Source organism: Diabrotica undecimpunctata, chromosome 4 (assembly GCF_040954645.1).
Source record: "Diabrotica undecimpunctata isolate CICGRU chromosome 4, icDiaUnde3, whole genome shotgun sequence".
In the NCBI taxonomy this organism is placed as follows: Eukaryota; Metazoa; Arthropoda; class Insecta; order Coleoptera; family Chrysomelidae; genus Diabrotica; species Diabrotica undecimpunctata.
In genome coordinates, this window is record NC_092806.1 from 162,335,026 (window position 1) to 162,360,252 (window position 25,227).

Consider the following 25,227-nt stretch of genomic DNA (forward strand, 5'->3'; position numbering starts at 1 on the left):
CCAATCCAAATAGGTTGAAAATAAAATCTCATCAAAGTCCTTCATTTCTTCAAAATGCTCTTTACAGTTTGGAAAGAAAGTGCAATCTTGCTTCTCTAAATGTAAACTTAAAGATCTTAATTTTATTTTTAAATCCATTTATATGATCATACCAGCTGGCAATATTCTGTTGTTTTTCTTGAAGCTTCACGTTTAATTCGTTCAGATGGGGTCATGTCGGTTAGAAATGCAAAGTTTAACAAGAAGTTTGCTTCTTCCATTTGATTTTCGAATTCCGTGTAGTGTTGGACTTCACATCATTTCTTAGGAAAAGGACAATTTTCTTGCGTAGAGCAAAGAAACGTAGCGTACAGTTTAAAGCGCTTAGCCAACGAATCTCTGTGTGTAATAATAAGTTCCCATATGCAGCATCCACTTCAGAAAAAAATCACGAAACTTCCTATAAGTGGGTGCTCGATTGCCGCCTCTGATAATGTGTGTTATTTTAACAACAACTTTCATGGCATCTGTTTGACGTAAGGATTTTGCACATACGGCCTCTTGGTGAATAATGCAGTGTATAACAGGACAGTTGATATTATTTTGTTTTAAGAATCCAGCAAACTCAGTTTTATTTCCTACCATTTCTTTGGCTCCATCGATTACAATGCAGGAACAATTATCGAATCTTCCATAATCAGATACAGCTTTTTGTACAGCATCAAAAATGTCAGTTACCAGACACAAAAAAAACACGTGCATTTTTTAATTGTGTCATACAACTTTTTAGAAACATATTCATCAATATGTTGTGCACGTCTCGCAATTTTTTGGTGATATACTGCAACTATTTTGATCATAACGAGATAGTGGCCAAAAACAGGTATGCTTTAAATAGAAAAATCGAGTGCATTAAATATTGCGAAGCGTTTGAATTAGATCTAAGAGGTCACGATAAAATTTGACATCTTCGAATCCTGAAATATTTCGAAGACTTATCAACCTAATGGGAGAAGTTGACGCAATATTGCAAAAACATTTAACTGAAAATAATAAAACCTTTTTGGAAACTTCAAAAACTTTTCAAAACGAACTGCTAGATTCAATGTTACATGTAGCTCGTGGATTAATAAGCAAAGAGGTAGACATGGCTCCTTATGTGATAATCGAGGCTGATAAGAATACGGATGCTTCCGTTCAAGACCAAATGGATTTAATTTTGAGATAACCCTTAACCAAATCTTTAAACGATTTTGGGGATATCTTTTACCTGATTCGCATAATGCAGAGGGCATTAGTAAGTGTATTTTGGAGCAACTTGATGGAGTTGAAGGAATAATTCGACATTCTTTTCCGTATGCTCATTGTATCCATTGTTGTGTCTACCAGTTCAATTTAATTGCCTTCTGAGCATAAAATGGTAATGCTAACTTATTTTCTCGTTCTCCGAAACGTTTGGATGTACTGAATAATGTTGTAAAAAAACATCTATCCCGGGGATCGGATACTCGTTGGACATTTAACAGCCGAGCTGTATTAGCCATCTTCAGTCACAAAGACGATCTCATGCAATGTTTTGAAGAAATCAATGAAAAGGAGCGAGATACTCAAACCGTTCAACAAGCTTCGGGCTTACTTATGTTATTGAAAGACGAAATGTTTTTATACTGGCTAAATTTCTTTAATAACATTATGCCGCACGATGAGATTCTTTATAATCAACTGCAAATGAGAGTTGTAGACCCTGCAAGAATTCCAATATTTATACAAGAATTTAAAAATCAAATTCAAATTGTCAGAGATAAGATAATAAGATAATAATTGACGACAATAGTCCAAGCTTTTCGGCTGGAAAAAGGAAACGAACCCAGAAAAATAACAACGTGATGGCGAAGAAAATTTGTGATCTAATAAGGGTCATTATTGAGGATCGACTTTCAATCCCCCCCCTAATTCTTGCAACACTGTTCGATCCCAAATTATTTCCTGAATACAACCTTAATTTTTCCGAAGAAAAACTGAAGATTGCTTTGCAACATTACCCATTTGTAGATGCCACCAAATTACAATCCGAGTTACGTGCACTATTTGCTAGGACTGACTTTGGAACGGCGAGTGGTCGTGTGCCATTGCTTGAGGTCTTTGTTGAAAACAATCTTACAAATTTGTTTTCAGAGTCCAAAATTAATTAACATTGCATGCACAACTCCTATGACAATAGTAAAAGCAGAGACATCCTTTTCAACTCTAAAGAGGATAAAAACATTTCTGCGGAATACGATGTCAGAAGAACGACTCAATGCCCTAGCGATACCATCCATTGAAAACTAATTAATATCCAACTGACACAAATTTAATGAACTCGTCATTGACCATTTTGCAAGCCAGAAAATACGTCGCATTGAACTTAATGATAAATCCTGCTTCTAAAATACAATAGTGCTAAGTAGAAACTGTTTAGGGAATAAAACAATTTTTATATTGAAGTGACGTGCTTGGGGTTCAAAGGAGTAGTGAGGCGCAATATAAGATGTTGCTTCCAGATAACATCTCTAGCCTCTCCTACTCAATTCCTATCCTCACCTCCAAGAAGTGTGATCTTAATCACACGGGTGAACCCCGGTAAACCTGAGCAACCCTATTGGAGATTGCAAAGCTACGGAATAAGGACTTAATGATGGATTTGCGACTGGGAACCTGGAATGTTCAAACCATGCTGCAGGCAGGCAAAATGCAAAGTATTGCACAGGAACTATTGAAGTACGAAGTAGACATAGCAGCTCTCCAAGAAATCAGATTTAAAGGGCATGGTTGCATAAATAAAAAAGAATACAGTATGTACTACTGTGGAGCAGAAAGACAAGGAGACTTTGGAGTGGGTTTTATCGTAAACCATAAATGCCGCAGGTCAGTATTGGGTTTTACTCCAGTTAATGAAAGAATATGCAAAATACGTCTAAGGGGAAAATTTCATAATGTTACAATTATTAATATCCATGCCCCAACAGAAGCAGCAGATGAACTAGTAACCGACCAATTCTATGACCAACTACAAGTAGAATGTGAAAACGCACCGAAGAGAGATGCAGTTATAGTTCTGGGTGATATGAACGTGAAGCTGGGAAAAGAGAAAATATATGCAGAATCCTTTGGTAAGTATAGTTTACATGATATTACCAGCAACAACGGTATGAGAGTGGCACAGTTGGCAATGGCAAACAAACTAAGTGTTGTTAGTACATGTTTTCCTTATAAAAATATTCATAAAGGAACCTGGATGATACCTGGTACTAATAAATTTAATCAAATTGATCACATATTAATATCTAAGCGGTGGGCAACCTCCGTAACAGATGTTAGAACATATAGAGGCGCAAATTGCGATTCGGACCATTTCTTGGTTATATCGAAGATAAAACAAAGAATATCAATGGTAAGAAAAGAGAAAGGCGCCAAACAAAGAAAATGGAATACATATATGTTTAAAAATCCTAAAACGAAGAATGAGTACCAGCAGAAAATAAAAGTAATATTAAGTGAAAGAGGAGAACAAAACAACATTGAAGAAGAATGGAATATCATCAAAACGACAATTACAAATATGGCAAAGGAAACATTAGGTGAAACCTCAAGCCAAAGAAACGAGGAATGGTTTGATCAAGATTGCCAACAAGTAATAAATAGCAAAAATATAGCTAGACAGAAATGTCTACAAAGGGATTCCTGATCGAATAGAAAGGCATATGAAGAACTCAGAAAAGATGCAAAGAAAATATGCAGAAGGAAAAAGAGAGAAATGTTGAATAGAAAAATACAACAAATTACAGATTATAATAACAGAAGAGAGGCTAGAAAATTTTACAAGGAAATCAAGCAATGCACCCAAGGATACATAACAAGATCAACAGTTTGCAAGGACAAAAATGGGGCAATTATCAGCGAGAAAGAGGAAATAATGAAAAGGTGGAAGGAGCATTTTCAAAAGCTGTTAAACCCAGAAAAAGAACAAAACGAAGATGAAGAGATAATTCACCACACAGCAGAACAACTAGTTGAGCAACCAACATTGGAAGAAACGATAAACGTCATAAAACATCTAAAAAATAACAAAGCACCTGGCACAGATGGAATAACTGCAGAACTGATAGAGAATGGTGGACATGCGCTATGGAGGCGTATCCATAAACTAATCGACCGCATATGGACACTGGAAATCATCCCAGAAGATTGGAAAGTGGGAATCATACTTCCTATGTACAAAGGGGGAGACAAACGACTCTGCAAAAATTATAGGGGCATAACAGTTTTAAATGTCATCTACAAGATATTATCAGGAATTATATATAGCCGCCTGGAATCGTTTTCGGAGGAGATTATTGGTGAATACCAATGTGGCTTCAGACCAAAGAGGTCAACTATTGACCAAATACATATGTTAAGAGGTATACATGAAAAATGTGTTGAATATAACATACCTATTTACAACTTGTATATCGATTTCAAACAGGCGTTTGATGGAGTAGATCGACAAAAGATGTTAAAGCAACTATCTATGTTAGGGATACCCAATAAGTTGGTTAAACTTATACGAATGACTCTGGAGGGTTCCAAAGCTATGGTGAAAATAGATGGAGATATGACGCAGGCCTTTGATATTGAAAATGGAGTTAGACAAGGGGATGCCTTATCAACAACACTTTTTAATCTAACTTTAGAAGCTGTTGTTAGAAAACTGGATATAAACGGCTGTTTTAATACAAGATCTATGCAAATATGCGCATATGCGGATGATGTTGCCATAATAAGCCGCAACAAAAGTGTATTAAGCGAAAAAGTTATAGAACTGAAACGAGAAGCTGCTACGTTTGGTCTATATATAAATGAAAGCAAAACAAAATATATGGAGTGCACAAAATCGAATGAACATGAGAATCTGAAGGTAGACAACCATACCTACAAATATGCCTCCACTTTTCCCTACCTAGGCTCAATAATAAATGACAACAACAACATCGGTCAAGAAATACAAGCACGGATTCTTAGCGGTAATAAGTGCTTTTATGCATACAAAGACTTAATGAAAAGTAAGTTACTGAATCGTGAGTCTAAGCTGAGAATCTCATATGGATGTGAAACGTGGACCCTCTCAACCACTGATGAAAATCAACTGAGAATATTTGAGCGCAAAATACTAAGGAAGATATTTGGACCAACCCAATGCAGCGATGGTTCGTGGAGAATTAAAATGAATCACGAGCTGGATGAACTAATGCAGAGCGCAGATATTGTCAGATTTGTAAAGTCACAAAGACTAAACTGGCTTGGTCACCTAGAAAGAATGCCAGATAATCGAGCTGTAAAAGACGTCCAGAGATGGAAGCCCCAAGGAAACAGAACAAGAGGAAGGCCCCGTAAAAGATGGATAGACAACGTAGAGAGGGATCTTAAAACCATGAACATCAGGCAGTGGCGAAGGAAAGTATCCGACAGGGCAGAATGGAAGAACATTGTTAAGCAGGCCAAGACTCACAAAGGGTTGTAGCGCCATTAGAAGAAGAAGAAGAAGATGTGCTTGGAAGCATTGTAAACGTGTATCTACTAATAAACCAGGACTATTTACTAAAATCCTTAGGTACATGAGGAACGATTTTTGTTTGTTCATAATTTCGTATTTGCCTCTCAAAATAATAGTGCCCCACCGAGAGTTTTACTCGCGAGCCGCCACTGGTGCAACGCCCTCTTTCTGATTTATCATTAATAATTAATATAAGATTATAATTATTATAAGAAAAACAGTTTTTCTAATGCCTCATTTTTAATTGTTATTATTTTCATATTGTACATATACCTAACAAATAAAAATACCAAACTGATATAATAAACCGTTATTTACATTTTTGTAAAAGCCTACAGACAGTTCTAATTATTGTATAGTTTGCTTGATTACTGTGTTACTAACGACCAGCGATTGCCTTGAACATTTTAATTTGTGAGTAAAAGGAATTCCCCACTCGAATTACTTCCCGCCCGAGTGTTTAATTTGGAAAAATACACCTCGAACAAAATACAGTGTGATGTGAATTATATTAAGAAAATGGGGAAATGTGAATAACCTTTGGTATGTGGAATATAAGTAGAAGGTACAACATCAAAATTAAAGCAACAAAATCACATTAGATGTATCTTAGATGAAAAACAATATACCTAGTACATACACGAATTGGGTGAAAAAATGTGACTGTTGAAACTAAATATGTTAGAGTTATATTTGAAATCATAAACGAACCAGTTTATCATCATCTTGCTGGATTTACAACCTTTTGTGTTTTAAGCTTCTTAACAATTATTTTCAAGCCTTCTTATTCATCGCCTTCCTCAACCAAACACGCACTCTTATGTTTTCGTCACTCTTATCAACGAATCGTATCAGGATCTCTGTCTTCTTCTCTGTCCAATTATATGTTCTCCTCATTGTGTTTGTCGATATCTGATCCTCGGTACATTTCTCTCAAAACGTCCTAACATATTTTTATTATCTGTCTCTGAACCAATTATTGTTTTGTAAAATTTCACCTCTGTATCTATCGATATATTTCAGCATTTGAAAAGGAGATAATAGGAAATAGGGAAGGAAAAATAACACCTGATTGTAAGTTTCAAACAATTTCCCCAATAAATTTGTTAATTAATTATAGTAAATAACTCCAGATATAAACAAAAAACGTATATCTGCTTCTTCGACTATGAGAAGACATTCGATAGAGTTGATCATCCAGTACTTTTTAACTTTTTACAAGAGAAAGGCCTTGATAACATGGATATTCAATTTTTAAAAAACGTATATAAATACATTGGGAGCAAAGATATTAATACAACTATGCGATGTGTATTAACCTCTTTGTTGTTTAATATATATTCTGGATATCTCTTCGATAACACTTTGTAACATACTGATAACAGTGTAAAAATAAACTCCGTCTCAATTAAAAGTCTGTATGAGTTTGTAAATTCTCTTCTGTATTAATACGAGCCCTAACAACTAAACGTTCGGACAAACGAAAATTTATTGAAAACGTTCATCTTCACGGTCATTCTTATTGAATCAAAGAACGGAATCAATAATACATTAATCTTTATCATTAATATCAAAATATTGAAATGGCTTAGTCTCTAAACTTTGAATTGTAACTTTGGCGGCAAAATACACGAAAATGTTGAATAACATCGTGACAACTAAATGTTCGGATAATTCAAGAAACTAACCCCATACTATTTTAATATGGGGTTACATTGCCACGCGCTTTTACAACCGCGGCAATTCTGTCTGGCATTGTTCGTACTAAGGATTTACACAAGTAATTGTCGAAAATATCCCATATTTCACCTAATTTACTCTTCAAATCGGCTATGGTTCTCTGGGGATCATTAATCGTATTCCAAAATGTCTCAATAACATTAAGGTCTAAACTATTTAAAAATCATGAGATGAATTTAATGTTATTGTGTTCAAACCATTTTTTAGTTGTTTAAGTTGCATGGCATGCACCACCGTCCTGCTGGAATATAAAATTCCTGCTAGAAATCGTGAGCACTTGGTACAAGACTATTTTTCAAAATTTCTTGAAAATTTAAAAAAAACGGAAGAAGATGGAAGCCTGGAGTTAATTAATTTCTTATTGCGCCAAAGAGTAGGTAATTCAAACATAAATATATACCTACATCATGGGCTACGATGCTTGTACGCGAACAAATGACTGCTGGAAAAAAAGGTAAGACTCCTATTTACTGTAAATTCCTAAACAGTGGCCAAAATAACAAACGACGTAGTTGATCAAACACCAGAAAAGTATTAGAACGGTAATCCAATTGGACTGGGATGTTCTTCTCCAATAGTAGCTTCTGTAATAGTTTCTAATTTACTAATAAGTTTGGAGTATATTTTATACATTGCATTCAATAGTCTGATCTCTACCGTTTCCGCAATTGCCATGGTCGTTGTTTGTAAACAGTAGCTCAACTTGAACCGTTTTCCACGATTCCAATAATGTGCACACTTTTCTGTTCCTTAATACAATGATAAGGTTTTGCATCGCCATATGGTTAATTCTATGTGAACTTTCTCTTTGTAATAAATCTTTTAAATCGCTGCTAGGATTTCTCTTGATTTATATTTAACTTCACTTTCTTCTTGTAGCAAATACACTTTACATACTTCACTCTGTTTGAGCAATATTTAATTATTTGAATGTGTCTATTCAAATATTATTTTTGATTGTAGACCAATTAGGTTCTTTTAAATCTATCTTGTAGCTCTTTTTGGATTTTCCCACTGGTTTCCTTAACAAGTTATCTAGAAAATCTGCAGTTTTGTTGTAAATCATAAGCGTAGCTCGTGAAAGTTTCTGGGGGTCAGGTTTTAATTTCCCCTCAAAGACATACTGGAAGACTCTAAAAATATAAAAGAATGAGAATTCTTCAGAATCTTTCTGTACATCCACATCTTAAGAGAGTTAGGTCTTCTCATAGCCTCTATATTTAATGTAACAGTTCATGATCTAGTAATGGCAGATTCCACGTCTTCGTCTTAGGCGTCAGCTAGACTATTTTTTATACTGAACAACATTGCGAATTGTGCAATATAATTAATCACTCCATTGCATCGTGTAGGGTCAGTACTGTGCAATAATTTTTACACACAATGCCCGCGGGATCAAACTATTCTCCGATTGAACACAAAATCATTGTACAGTTCGTATTATTTTGTAATATAATTGAACGTCTGGCCAGAAAGGGCCATTCAACTTTATTGTAGGTCTAGGGGCCACCTTAGACTGCATATTTCTACCTTTTTCTATGCCATTCTACAGAACTTTTCTCATCTGGTCTTTCCCAAAACAAATTTTTATAAGACAATTGTCATTACTGCTTATCACATATCCTGCTCATTTTAGCCTATTGGCCTTATTATACTTACTAGATTTTCCTTCTGTAACTATTTGACATGTTTACAACTGCTTGACAGATAATCGATTCTTCTTTTGTGTGTTTCTTTTAGAGCTGTTTCGCATTCTTCGTCCAAGCATTTTTTCTTTTTGTTTTCTTCTCTGATAAATTTATCTGCTGCTTGTCCAATAGTTTCTTTTATGGAATGCTTTTTCTGATCTAGATCTTTGCTTTCATTTTCAATAATTTCCAAAACCTGAAACCTATTTCTTATTTTTAGTTGATATTATCGTCCCCTATCTTTTTCTTTCAGCTTTTCCACATTCTATCTTTCGATTTTCGTCTGTTTATCTATTGTTTGTGTTTAAGATCTAGTTCTGAACTTAACCTTCAAGAGAAAATGGTCCGTGTTGCTATCTGAACCTCTCATAGTTCTTACACCTATTATGCTACTAGAATGAATCCTATCAATCAATACGTGAGCCATTTGCTTATTTGTTTTTCCGTTGTTTGATCTCCATGTTGTTTTGTGGAACTTTTTTCTAACAAACTGAGTGCTTTTGATGATCAGATTACAGCCTGTCACAAAATCGATTAATCGTGATCCATTCTTTTTCTTATTGAGTCATCTCTGAAGGATGGCTATCCAAATAGCAATTGTAGCTTTGGAAACTGCTGCCCGAAATATTTCTGAGGATAAGTGGTCAAACAATCTACTTAGGTCTTTCAACCATGATTCATTGTCATTTGTAAAGTTATGTAGATCATGTCTTCCTGCCATTGGCATTACGTACTCTTCTGTGCCTACTTTTTCGGTTTATTTCCCCTAATATTATATTAATATCATCGTCAGGAGCTTTTGTGTATAGTTGATTTAGAGAGTCGTAGAATTCATCTTTATCATTCTCTGATGCTTCTTCTGTTGGTTTATATATTGACGACATAGTTAAATTGGACCATTTACTCCTAATCTCAATCTAATAATCAGATTCTTTCAATGCCTGGTTTAAAGTGTACTAGCTCTGATTGCAGTCTTTCATTTACTACAAGTCCACATTCTTTTTATGTCCAGAATAGAATACTAACGACTTCCAGTTCCTGTCTATCTTATTTCCTGAATGAGTGTTACATCAAAGCTCAAGTCTTCTGGTTGTTTTATCTTTCTTGTAGTGATTCCAGGTCGGTACCAACTTAAAAAGGTCCATGTAAAAAATCCATCCGAAAAAGTGAATAATTTCAAATATGTTATAGCTATAACAAATTAAACAAGTGACCAAAACGTTGAAATCTGAACACGAGAGAAGATGTTAAAATATCGAATGTCGATGGAATCCGAACTACAGAAGATTGTTAGTGCTTAACAAAGTGGTTTAGCTACATAATTGTAAATCAGATTAAACTTGCCTTGATAACATACAATCCCTGATAGGAGAGGAACCTAACACAGAAAATTTAATATAATGATGGTAAAGGATGGAAGATAAAAGAACTGTGTGGCAGAGGACTTAAGAGATAAAAGTTTAAAGTTTAAAAGAAGACATAATGGACAGGAATATGTGGTGAAGACGAGTAAGGAACAGCGATCCTTGAAACGGGAAAAGCTGAGCAAGAGGAAGAGAGGTTGTAAAGGAAAACCTGCTAAAACAAAACAGTTTGTTTGTTGCCCAATATCACTTCCTAAAGCTAATTCTAAAAAGTTGGTCCAAATCATATTGGATATTTAAAGACAATCTTCGGCTACGTCTATGGTGAAAACTCATAATAATGTGAACATAAAACAAACGGTATTTTATTTTACTCGGAATTTAATAGCAGTTCAGTGGAAATTATCCACAGCGTGTTTTATATTTTCACATTTTACATATTTAGCGACCGCAAATATAGTTTTAAGTGATGAAGTCAACAAGCTTCGTTAGTTCGTATTATTTTTGCTGAAAAAGATAAATGCTATCAAATAATCAAAAATAATATTCGGAGTCAACGAGATAAAATCATAATTTATGGAATCTTTAGTTAGATTGCGAGGCAAAATTTCTTTTGTTCGCTCTCAATTGTTTAAACTAATCTTTTATTTTTATTTACTTAAATTATTATACAAATTAAAATTCACCTGTTCTAAAAGCAGGTGGTAATAAGTTAACACGTGTGAAAACAGTTGCTACCACTCACTAAGTTGCAGTCAATTGCTACCACTTACTAAGAAAAATGTTGCCAGACCTTGTTCATTCGACAATAAAAACGCTATGGGGATGTGCCCATGTACAAAAGTCTACAAAGCACAACTAATAAGTAAAATTTAAGAGTTTGAAGCAGATATTGATCGTATAGTGCAGTTGGCTTATCCAGAGGCACCAGACAATATTTTGGAAGAAATTGCTGTAGATACCTTCGTCAATGGGTTAAAACAGTAAACTACAGAAAGCTTTACGACTAGCAAGACCATAAGTTTTAGATCAATCTCTCGCTTTTGCTTGGGTAATACGAAACAGCTAGTCAAACTTTACAGAGCCATCGAGTACGAACCTTTGAAGAAGGCGACGAACAAAACGAGGAACGTCTGGAGGAAATGGCACAAATTAGTTCGTAACACGATGCCGAAGAGACACCGTTTCATGAAGTCAAAGAAGATGGCAAAAACAGGTTCCTTTTGCGAAACTTGAGAAAAAAAGTAATATAGGAAAAATAACCTTTAAAGCAGAAAAATAACAATGGTCGCTTGCATAACAAACAAATTAAACGTATACCATACGGAATTACAGTGAACCAATTCACATGGTAATTTTGGATAATTTCAAATGTGAGTGTGTGATAGAGACGACAGATAAGGATGACTTTGTAGAGATAAAATTAAAATTATTAATCGTCCATGACTTTAAAAACTTTCAAGTATAGTTCCTAGAAGATATTTATCTTGATAAAAGTTCTAGAAACCAATTACTTCGCAGTTCACAACGTACAATGCAAAAGGATTGGTAAGATAATTTAAAAAACTCACCCGTGTACGCTGGTGTCGATATGTCCGGTTTTTCCTCGATTTCCACAGGTTGCCCATCCTTATTCTGGTATATAGTAACATTCCCATTAACATTAAACTGAGTCACAGGCCCAATAATCACATCGTTAGAATTGTCAATGTTAACCACGGCATTCTCTAAATTGACCAACTCCCGATTAATTAACTCCCGATTAGCAACTTCGGCGAACTCGTTGCAGACGTCCAGACCCGCGTTATTGTACCCATCGTCGTACTCGCTGAGCGCTACATCTGAATTAGGGAGCTCGCTAGGTTTAGCGTCCAAATTGGGGCCCATTAACGATGGATAGGAGAACCGATGGGACATGGAGAACTCTCATAGCTATCCAAAGTTGAAGCACACACTACTTTGAATTCATTTTTTTAGAGAACATGTTGTTTTATCTGTAGAAACAATCGCTGCTCTTTATCGCGAATATTATTTAAAGTGTACGGTGCTTAATGTAAGTCTACTTATGGATTAAAAGTATTTCTATATTCGACGTATTTCTGTCGCGGCTGATAGTGGGGATTTTAGGCCTGGTACTGAATTTATTGTGATACATAATATTATGTCACATGCGTACGGCGACAAAAACGTATTAAAAAAAATGGAAATAATGGGTTTAATATTAGTGAAAATTAGTAAAATAAATTGGAAAAATTATTCTTCGCGTGAATTCTTATGCCTTTTCGCTTCAGCGTTAGATGGAAGAACTATTATGTGTAGTTTTGTGAATTAAACATTGGTCCTTTTATTACTTTTATTACATTTCATTTTCTACATAACCTACAAATACATGTCAAATCTTCCATGTCATGTCATTTTTCTTCACTTTGTAAAGTGATCTATTTTTGGAATGTGTTTACACTTTATAGTCTTTAACTGAATAAATTTAAATCAAATAAAAGGCAGATATCGAGCACAGTTTTTATTAAATCTTACCCAAGTACTTTCGTCCTAGAGCATCTTCATGGGCCTTTCGTCAAAATTAGTCTATCCAACAATATAGTGAATGTCATAAACATGAACTGATACATTTACACAACACGAGACAACGGGCAAACAGTTTAAAAATTATTATAAATTGGAAGAAGCTACATATTGGGTGACATCAGGAGAGAGAAATCAATATGTATTCACCCAATAAGTAGCTTCTTCGAATTTATAATAATTTTTAAACTGTTTGCCCGTTGTCTCGTGTTGTGTAAATGTATCAGTTCATATTTATGACATTCACCATATAGTTGGATAACCTAATTTTGACGAAATGTCCCTGAAGATTCTCTAGGAGCGAAAGTACTTGGGCAAGATTTAATAAAAACTATGCTCGATATCTGCCTTTTATTTGATTAAAATTCATTTTTTCGAGCATTTAACCTTATATCACTTTTTTAACTGAATATGTTGAGAAGGGGAGAATTGTTTGTCACACGTTGGTCATTCAGAATTATGTCTGTATTTTTTAATTTGTTAATTTCCTTAGATTCTAATAAAGATAGCTGAAGGCCTTTATTTTGAATATGAAGAATTTGAAATTCATCAGTAAAAGAATGATTATGATCTAGAAGGTGTGTATGTAGAATCTATTTTTCTATTATTGAAAGCTATTTTATGTTCTGCTATACATTTGTTAAAAGTTGTAGCAGTTTGACCAATGTAAGTTTTTGGACAGTTGTCACACATTTAAGTTTGTATAAACGACTGTGTAAATGATTTTTATTTTGGCTCTTGTTGTTTTTAATATATTTGTCTGTTGTTTGTTCTAAAAGCTGGTGTTATTCCTTTTTTTTATGTGTTTGGCTATTTTTGTTGATGTCTTGCCTGTATATGTAATCGAGCGGAAGGTACTGAGTTTTTTCTCTGGTGGTGGAAATATTAATTTCAGGGCTTTTCTATGTAGTTTTAGATTTAAAATTTTAAAATTAAATTAAATTAAAAACGTTCTTCTCGGAGCCTCCTTCTTTGGGTGCATAACAGTTTTTCGTTTTCTTTTTAAGGCATTAAGTTGAATGTGACGGAAAAAGCGGAAGTTTCGTGATTAAACACAAAAATATTGCAGCGTTACGTACATAAGGGGTCTATTCTTAACCTAAGTTTGATTCGTTGATTATAATATTATAAAAATATGCGCTTTCTAAGCCAATCAATTACGCTAATTACGAACATTTGACATAAAACTCCATCCATGTTCGCAATCCTTCCGAAGTGTCAAAGAGTGAAGTGATCGTTGTCGTTCAGGTCAGTATTTGACAATATTTTACAGTGCTGTGCTTTATTTTGTGTTTTGGTTTATTTATTTTTTTATTAATATATTTAAAAATGCCAAGATATATGGAAAAGGAATAAGTACTGATGCTCAAATTACTTAACCATTTTCAATTAGAAAAGGAAGCTGGACGAACTTTATTACCAATTTCTGCTGTTCGTGTGAAGTAAGTTTAAAATGAAACTAAAAATAATATTGTTTTACCTACTGTTTATTTTAGCGTGTTGCTGCAGCACTAGAATTTCTTTGACAACTATAATACGATTGGCAAATGAAGGTATCCAAAAAGATTCTGATTATTCCATCACAATGAGCGAATCAGTAGCCACTAGTCTTGAACTCAAATTGATAATAAATAAATACGACCATGTCATCAGGATTCGGGTCTATACAGAATGTTTAGTAAAGGTAAAATGGCTGTACTACATTGTCTTTTGGTGCCCTGAACCACCGTTTTACGTGACCTACTGCTTCAATGGTATCATAATTGGATAACGTAGAACAAACACTATTGTCATACCATTTCACACACAAAATTTCATTAGTTTTGTCGAATCTACAATCATATGTACCTCTTGCCATTTTCTTCATTAGCTTAGACTCGATTACTGGACATTTTTCACACGATTTTCTCTTACAGTTCCTGTCGCCTTTATGATTTTTGTTTCAGATATATCATTACTTGATATGTCGTGATATAATTATATTAGTTACCTAATAAACGCTTTTGAAAACGGTCTTTTTTTATGTTTACAAAAAATGACGGTAAAATAATTTAATTGTATAACTAAATTTTGTTGTCATATATAAAGTTTTGTTGTCATTTTTTAATGTTTTCATATTTATAAATTTAATAAACAATATTGTTTACTATTTAATACACCTTGCAATAAAAATACTGGTTTATTGCCATAAGCTTTTCACCTGTGGCTAAGTACAATCCTGGCATCTGTCAGATTCGTCAATAATTACATGAAATAATTCTCGAAACATCCAATACATTATATGACGTCATAATTATTGACGCACTGAAAGAAAGCTCTGAGAAGAACCATAAAACGCCATTATAGAAGCTTCGTTTCAAAAAGGATTAAGGGAGGTATTACACTGCAAAGTTTGTTTAGCAGTAAATGATTGACTTCAATTATAATAATTTTATACTACGATAAACATCCTGGGTTAACTGATAATAGTATAAAAGGCCCGGTTTCAGGTAACAATGGTTTACCCGAGGTACAAGGTCTTAACAATGGGCCAAGTCAGATAAATTTAATAATATTTACGACCGCACTAATTGAAGTCAACCATTTTCTGCTAAACAAACTTTACAGTTATTTCTTTTCAACCGTGAAATATTCAAAGACAACTTATTATATGTTTTTTAACAGCCTTAAATAATTTATTTTGAAATTTTTGTCATAGTTGTACGAATAACTATATAAAAATAAAAATAATAAACACAAATAAAACAAAATACATGAAAATAGGTACGCAACCACAAACACTACGGCCACTTGTTATAGAAAATGACGTCATCGAAGCAGTTAACGAATTTGTATACCTGGGAACGCTCGTCAATACTGAAAATGACACTACCGCAGAGATAAACCGCTGAATTTGCACGGCTAATAGATGCTATTTTGGGCTTAATCTCCTTTTTAAATCTACAGTTATATCAAGAAATACAAAAGTAAAACTCTACGAAACAATAATACGCCCAGTCCTAACATATGGTTCAGAAACCTGGACTTTAACAAAAAGCAATGAAAACATGTTCGGATGTTTCGAAAGAAAAATACTAAGGCGCATCTATGGAGCGGTAAATGAAAATGCTGTCTGGAGAAGACGATACAACTTCGAACTCTATAGGATATACCAGGAACCAGATATCGTAAAACACATAAAGATAGGACGTCTGAGGTGGGTAGGCCATGTAATGCGGATGGAGCAAACCGACCCAGCTAGAAAAACGCTCCTTGATAGACCTATTGGTCAAAGAAGAAGAGGAAGACCCAGAACAAGATTCCTAGATAACATCGATGAAGACATGAGAAATATGGAAATACGTGCTTGGCGGAGGAAGGCGATGGATAGGGACGACTGGAGAAAAATTCTTGGGGAGGCTAGGACCCACACAGGGTTGTAAAGCCAAAATTATGATGATGATGTTCGAATAACTTTTATATCCTAAGTAACAATCTTCGACCAATAAAATTTTCTTTGTATATTGTTAATATTATATTTATAGTTTTAAATAAAAATTAGCCATAAACTATTTGAAATTATAGGAAAACATGGATACTCAATATACCTGATTAAAGAAACAAAAAATTTTGTACAGAAATAAATACAAATATTGCGATTCAAACGCAGTCATATTTTTTTCCATAATAGAATAGTAACGGACTGGCCTAATATTCATATTATTATGTAGATAAGAACCCGCGGATCTCATTGTCAACATCATTGATAAAAAGAACTAAAACTAAATGGTTGAATGTTGCTAACTCGTTCGTCGAGTGGGGGGCGACGATAGGAGTCAAGAAATTCGTGAAATTAAGAATGTCAGGAATTGCAATGAAGGCCAAACAAAAGTGGTCTTCGAGTATGCTGTATTATACCATTAATTTATGGAGATCATAACAACAATATGAGTGCTCCTACATAAATTATCTATTTCAAGAAAAATAATAAAATAAAATAATTTCATGGAAATTATTTTTCGCAGAAACAATTTTCAATTTTTTTTTCGTGCATGAATTTCTTTAGATTATAGATACAGAAAAAATATTATTTTTTTATATATGAAAACTGTTGTTGACAAGAGTATAGTAAAAAACTAGCTATAAAAAAGTCCCAGTTACTAACTAGGACCACTTTAGAACCATCTTAGATGAAAAACTGCAACTAAATATTCCACTAAAAACTAGATTTCAAATCGACGCAGCCGTAGAACCCTTCACCCGTTCAGTTCAGTGTTGCACGGCAATCTACGCCTTAGATAGTTGTCCAGAGATAATTGACCACGCATAATCCTTAACAATCAACAAAGTATGCACCTGGAGAGAACACTTACATGTAAAAAACATATCTTCACAAAAAGGAAGCAACTGGGACTCACACTGAGCAGAATTTACGGTGTGGTAAGGTTTGAAGCCTTAAACATTAAAAGCAAATAAAGGCTTATGGTTTAAGAATAAGTCAATATACGAGTTATTTATAATGGAAATGAGTTTGAACCTACTTGGGTAACATTGAAAATCACACATTTGTTTGTATAACTAAAAATACGAATACGAAGATAGTATTAGAATAGTAATCAATCAATAATAGTTAGTCGTTGTAGAAATATACATAGTAGAATATTGTGTGGCAACGTTAGTGTATTTCACGGATCTGTATTTATAAATATTGTTTCGAGTTTCGAGTCAAGAAATGTAAAACAACGTAATATAACAAAATAAAGTATATAGTTAATTAAAATATATTTATAATCTTAACTGGCTCAATCAACGTTGTCACTAAAAAATAAGCTCCTAATATATAAAATAATAAAGCCTGTCTAAAGTTATGGAATACAACTCTGGGGTTCAGCTTCTAAGTCCAACATCGGAATATTAGAAAGATTCCAGCCCAAAGTGTTTTGTATGATTACCAACGCTACATGGTACATTCTTCTTCTTCTTCCTTCTTGTATGTAGGTTTTAAAGTCTGCTCATTCTTCCATATTAGCCTCCTAAATTGTTTAAATTATCGCAGCATCTTTTTCTTGGTCTGCCAATACTTTTTCGTCCAATTGGTGACTTATCTCGTGCAATTTATACTATACTATCCTCTGCCATTCTACTAATGTGTTCGTTCCACTTCTGTTTCCGTTTTGTCACTCATCCATTTATGTCTTCTATATTGCATGCTCCTCTTATGTTTTCGCTTCTCTCCCTATCCAACAGACTTTTCCTTGATATTCGTCGGAGTCTTTTCATCTCTGTTGTTTCTAGTAGTCGTCTCGCTTTAGATGTGTCAGGTCTTGTCTCCGCCGTGTATGTAATATAGGTCTAATTGCTGCTTTATAGATTCTATTTTTTGTGTCTTTGTGGTCTTAGGTGTTTGTTCTTCCAGATTGTGTCATTAAGAGATCCCGCCGCTTTACTTGCTTTTAAGCTTTTTTGTCGTACTTCTTTTTCAACATTTCCTAACTAGTTATATCTATTTCCAGATATCTAAACCCTGTTTCCTGCTTTATTATTTTCCCACCAATTTCGATTTTACATCGTAGTGGGTATTTAGATGTTGTGTGTGTGTGTGTGTGTGTTTGGTGAGTTGGCTTGGAAACTAGTCCTTTAGCCACAGAATTGTAATGTAAGATATTAGTTTTTAAATAATGTAACCAACTTTAAATAAAAAGTTACATATTAGTTCGTATACTTCTCTACTATCTAAGGAGAGTAAAAGGGTGATGTTTATGGGAGTCTGAATTTTAAGTTCTGATAGTTTTGAATACAGCTGATCTGTTTCATACCTATGTTTATCGCACTTAAAAAGAATATGGTTGATGTCACATTGTGATATATTATCGCATGAGCATACCCCAGAAGGCATAATATTTAACTTAGCCAAGTGAGCTGGGAATGCACCGTGATTAGTTTTCAGTCGAGTAATTGTGGCTGTCAACTTCTTTGGCATTGCATATTTGAAAATATAGTCAACATCTTGTGGTAGGGTAGGGTGGATAGTATAATATTGATTATTTGAATTCGTTGCTATGTTTTTCCATTTTTCTTTCCAATTTATAAAAAATTTTTTATAATAATGTTGTTGTAAGTCCTCCAATGTAAATATGTGAATATAGAGTCCAACATGGGTCGCATCTTTAGCAAGCTGATCAACCAGTTCATTTCCCTCGATACCTATATGACTTTTAACCCAAATAACTGTAATATCTATACTATATATTTTATTTTTAATAGCACAAAGAATATTATTTCTTTTATGTTGAGTCATATCTGAGTTTCATCCTTTAATGACCGATAATGAATCTGATAATATTACTGCTTTATTTAAATTGTGTGAATCTAGCCAATCTAATGCTTTTTCGATAGCTACCGCTTCAGCAGTATATATTGAACAATGTGATGGAAGTTTAATTTTCAAAGATTCGCTTTTATGTGGAATGTAAACTGCGCAACCTGTGTTATTTAGATGTTCATACATTTGGTTTTTTCTGCTGATATTATCATATTGTATTTCTTGGCTGTTGTATTGAAGATGTGTGTTAATCTTTGAAGCTCGTCTTCTGTCTCGGCGATTATTGCGGCGTCGTCTGCATAACATAATATTTGGATTTCTTTGTTCCCCATTCTGTTACCATCACCTTAACGTACTGCTTGTATTATTTCGTTCATTATTATATTAAAGAGAAGTGGGATTAACGAGTCACCCTGTCTGACTCCGCTTGTATTTGATTATGGAAGTAGATATTTTCGATGGATTGTACATTCCAAATGCAATATTGCGAGATACCTCAAAATGATGACGGTGGAATCTTAAATTAGTAGTTATTCCAAAAAGTCTGTCCTACGCTTACGCAGACACTCAAACTTCTTAGCAGCGGAATTAATGACCGATTCAATTGCCCGCCGCAGGTTGAGACGCTTCGTTGCTAATGTATAGAGGTTGATTTCCTTGCGCGTAGACTAGCTTATGTTTGTTATTTCACTCTTTATTCTATTCAATTCAAGAGAATAGAAACTCATTAAAGAACTCACTGACGCACAGATTAACATACGTGCTATTCAAGAAAAAAGAAAAAGGCCAAACCATGTTTGACAACATTACTACCTGATGCTATACAGCGGAGTAACAAAAGAAATAAGAGCTAAGAAAGGGGTCACCATATTAATTAATAAAAAATTATACTTAATCAGGTAGAACAGTGCAAATTCGTAACAGAAAGAATTATTGGAATCAAAATAAAACTTGGAGGAAAACAAGATAACGACACTTCAGCAAACTTTTTGAGTGACTTCAACGCTCGAATCGGTGACAATATTATCCCAGGAATAAAACAACCATTCAATGTGGATGTTAGAAATGGGAATGCGGATCTTTTAACAGAACTATGTATAATAGTACAAATGAAAGACGTATAAATAATACATTTTTCCTACATAAGCAGCACTTTGAGGACGTATTTTGAAAACGATTTTCATCAGAATCAAAACATCAATTAACTTATTTTAAACTTAAATTGTGGTTTATTTATTCCCAATAAAAATAGTAAGATGCCGGAAGAAAATAGCTGTAGAAAAATATTAATTATTTATTAATCGAGTATATCAGGAATTTTAAATTTTGGAACTTATCTTAAACTATTAAATTCTGTCGATTTTGAATAAATGAATAATTTAAAAAATTAATAGTTTAATTAAAATTCAGTTGCTGAGTCTTAAATATCCGATAGCCAAACTACCAAATATGCGATAAAAATTGTATGAAAAACTAAAAATTGACGTCAAAATTATGTATGTTTTTCTCTATGATATAAAGTTGATGTACTATCTACGTCATCGATTACTATATTTAAAATAAGGCAAAATTGTTTATACATCAACACGTAGCAATCTGTTAAATGACGTGTGTATTATCTTGAAAAGAAACGGCTGTATATACGAGGGAGAGATGCAAAGCTCTAGGCTTATTCCGTATCACTAATAATTCGTAAAATTACCCTTTTGTGATTAGTGTGTTAACAATGTCAACTTAGACCTCTTTCGGATGTTGGCGACTATCAAGGTAATCTTTATTTTGCAAACTACTGCTCTAAAAAGATTTGTGGTTGTTGTGTTGAACCACGTACGTAGATTTTTCAGCCAGGAAATTCTTCGCCTTTCTGGTCCTCGTTTTCCTTCTACTTTTCCTTGTAGAATTAACTACAGCAACCCATATCTTTCGCTGTTCCTTATGATGTGACCGAGGTTTTCGATTTTGGCTATTTTTACTGTGGCTAACAATTGAATGTGGATGAATTTTCTTCAATGGTGGGTTCTTGTATTGTTCTAAGGCTGTGGAAAAGTTTCTCCAAGTATTCTTCCCATACATTATTTTTATCTTCTTTGGTTATGACAAGATTGCCTTCATCATCTGTTCCAGCTATTTTCTGTACCTTTCGATGGACATTGAAATTATCATATCGACTCTGATACTCCTCTATTTCTTGACATTGTTCTGTTTTTTGTTTCTCTTTGGCTTCTCTTATCTTTTTTGTGACGATGGTATGTATTCTCTTATATTCTTGGAGATTTTCTTTGTTTTTTTCTCTGATCCATAAGTTCAAGTATTTCATCGGTCATCCACGATTTACATTTCTCTGTATCTTTCCTCTATGGTGTTGTTTTTTTATTTCTCTCACTATTTCTTGTGTGGTGGTCAGGCTTTCCTCTATAGTTCCTGTATTTCTGCATTTTAGCACATTTGTATTGAGGTTTTCCCTCACCTTCAGTCGAACATTGGGATCTTTCAGTTTTCTAACATTATACTTGTTCATCAACTTACTTGTAAGGGTAGATACATCTCGCAAATGGTTTGTGATGGTTCATATTATGTGTCAACCATTTGTTTCATATTCCCCTTCTTTCTATCTTAATGGCAAAATACTCAAGATAGTTTGTTCAAATGTTCCAGAATTTCAAAAATGATGTGCTATAGATAAAAAATATATTCAAAAGCAAATGCATATCGTATTTTTTTACATAAGTAATTCTCAGTACGTTTTTTTGTAGAAAACCTTCCCAATCCTTTTGCTTCTACAAAATTCTTTAAAATAATCTTTGATTCTTACCTGACCTATAAGACATCTCAGCTGAGATGATTATATTTACGTCAGCCAGCCTCTTGAAAATATTATCTGCACCTCTGAACATAATTGTCTATTCAAAGGTTGTTGATTTGTTACCTTTAATAATAAAAACATTTTTATTAAAAAACATTATATTATACGCATCACCAAATGATAAAGTTTTTGTTTCAAATTTCTATAAAAACAGTGTAAACGTTTACAAAACGGAAATAGATATTTTTTGTTTTCAACTATGTATAGGGTCTTTGCTACTTTTTCTTTGCTCTTTGCTCTTCCTCAGATTACAAGAATGCTAAAGAAAAAATTAATTAAACAAACAAGTCGTAATATCCATATTTTAGAAGGGAAACTAGACACTGGAAAAGAAGTTTAAAAGAAAAGACGGTTATAGACAGTTCCAGACTTAAGTACTGAAGAATAACTGAACAAGAACATATAATAAAGTTAGATAAAGATAAATTTGGCTCTGGAAAAAGTAATACGTATGTGACAAATCACAACTACTGGTTCAATAATATAATAAATCAGTGCAAATCCTGGCGTATGCTCATGATAGTTTTGAGAGAACTGAAAACGCTGTACGAGAGGTGTATGTAGCATTAAAACACCAACAAACGAAGTATATAAAGATAAGTACGCAACTACAAATCCTACGGCGAATGACAATGGAGTGTGGAGAAGACGATACAACTTCGAACTTTATAGAACATATTATGAACCTGATATCGTAAAAACATATTAAGAAAGGACGTCTGAGGTGGATAAGGCATGTAATGGGTATGGAACAAAATGACCCAGCTAGAAAAACGCTCCTTGATAGACCCATTGTCAGAGAAGAAGAGGAAGACCCAGAACAAGGTTCCTTGATAACACAGATGAAGACATGAGAAATATGGGAATAGGCGATGGATAGGGACGACTGGAGAGAAATTCTTGAGGAGCCTAGGACCCACTCAGCTCACAGGGTTGTAAAGCCACAATGATGATGATGGATAAAGATAAATAACTGAAAAAAGTCTAAGAAGCCAAAAGAGTAGGTAATTGAAGATGAAGTAGACTGAGGAAAAGCTGGAAAAATAGACTTGAGAACTTAAAAATAGAAAAAGAATTAAGAGTATAGAAGAATTATACATTTACTGGATGTTAAAGCATTGAGAAAGGAGATATGAGCCAAATGAGAACAAATGTGCTACCTATATTAGGAACAAGAATATGAGAAGAAGAAAAACATTTATCAAGACAGAAGTGGAGTAAAACAGAGGTACTTATGTAGGGAGCTGATTGATAGATATACAGAACAAAAGGAAAGATAAATTATTAATAAATTGACAATATGTTATGAAAGAAAACAAGAAACTGAAAGCCTGTCAATAATTTTGTAAGTTCCACGAATGTCAGACCTATACATATAGGTACATCAAAACATATAAAAAAAAACAACAAAACGTTTGACGATTTATATCATTTAAATCTAGCAATAATGAATTTCTTAAACATTACACCCTTTTCTAATATAATAAAAATACATATTCTTCTTACCGATTCTAAAATCCTCGTTAATTACAACAACATTCACAGAAATTAGAAACAAACGTTCTTGTTTATAATCAACAATTATCGAAAATCCCACTTTTTAGATCAAATTACTAGTGGCGTCATTTTGGAGGGAATTACCCCTCTGATAAACTAGTAATTCGTCAACATAAAAGATAATTATTATACAAACTAAGAACTTATCAGACGTGATTAGTGTTGCCCAAATGCAAGAACAAGACGAGACTTAGACAGTCTTGGTCTTGGTCTTGCGCCAATACACCTGGTCTTGGTCTTGGTCTTGGTATTGCACTCCCGGTCTTGGTCTTGGTCTTGGTCTTGCCGCAAGAGTCTTGCAAGTCTTGCAGTTATCCATTAATTAGCCTATTGGTATTTATTAAACGTTACTTTAGATCTTAGAACAACGTAACAGAGTAAGTACATTTTAAGCTTGAATTAACATAGCCATAATAAAGACTAACCAAATTAATAAATGTCTAAACAACTGACACTAGGTGGGGTTTGAAGCGACGATCAAAGTGATTCTTGCCTATGCTCTAACTAACTCAGCTATCTACCAGGCCCCACGAAAGTCAATCTATTTCTTAACAAATGTTTGCATTTACTAAGCTTACATGTGCTAAAACATGGTTAAAACAAAAAAAAACAAATTAATGACATAAGCATGCCTATATTGTAAAGAACATTATCTGGCTAGAAAGGGATTGATGGACATGATGGGCAAAAAATCCACATACATGTATCAATTGCACAGATTTAACAAGATTTAACAGAAGATAACAAACTATAATCCACTTACTAAAGCAAAATAAATGTTTTTACCAATCTTATCTTTACTTTTATTTAAAAAACTAACTTGAAAAATAAAGAATAGTTAAAAAAGCAATGGTAATCAAAAGAAGTTATTTTAAATTAAGGAGATCCTACTTAATAAATACATTAATTTACCAAAATAAAGTAGTAGGTACATAATATATGTAATTGGTAATAAGGTAATAACTATATTTTTTTACATCTCCACTTTTTCTAGAGGTTATTAAAAAGCTTGTAATATCTCCACCGAATTTTGGTTTTTCGGGAAGAAATATTTGTAATTATTTTTTGTGAAAAGATATTAGATGCTTCTTTAAATCTGACGTGTTTCTGTTGATCATTCTCATTCCAACCTTTTTGCATGATGCATGAATTATTTCGCAAATCAAATTTGCTTTTACGTCTTTTAGATCTATAACTCTAACGCTCACTACTCGGCCTAGAACTATTTGAATCTTTGTCCCTCATGTCAAATTGTAAACTTGTCACTCCGGTAACAACAAGGATTAGATGAAAAACAATTATTACATTAGACTCAATGGAAAGCTCAATTGGGAATAAAGTTAAGTGATGTCGAAAAAGTAACTACTATACTACTAGTTACTTTGTGTTCGTTACTATCCAATACCCTAAGTATCTAATAACAAACCGAGAATTATATATCGTTACTTCGGTATTCTAAATACTTCATTACTAACATTATCTGTTACGGTACTTTTGAATATTAGCCACGCTCTTTCAGCAAATTTGGTTTAACCGAATGATCTCATCGCACACTCAGCAGAAACAATTTATAGTCT

General features: G+C 33.6%; 1 protein-coding gene across 5 annotated transcripts in view; it reads right to left on the bottom strand.

The window, feature by feature from the left end:
* Positions 1 to 22,156, bottom strand: part of LOC140440390 (peptidoglycan-recognition protein SC1a/b-like) — a 60,890-nt gene extending 38,734 nt beyond the window's left edge. For 2 of the 5 annotated variants that reach the window (XM_072530859.1, XM_072530860.1), the window contains exon 1: positions 11,918 to 12,427. In XM_072530859.1, the coding sequence (XP_072386960.1) occupies positions 11,918 to 12,263 (346 nt within the window). In that variant the 5' untranslated portion in view covers positions 12,264 to 12,427. Of the gene's footprint in view, positions 1 to 11,917; positions 12,428 to 22,042 lie in introns of those variants that run through there. The other 3 variants (XM_072530863.1, XM_072530861.1, XM_072530862.1) reach the window with 3 other exon arrangements.
* Between the last annotated feature and the right edge of the window lie 3,071 nt (positions 22,157 to 25,227).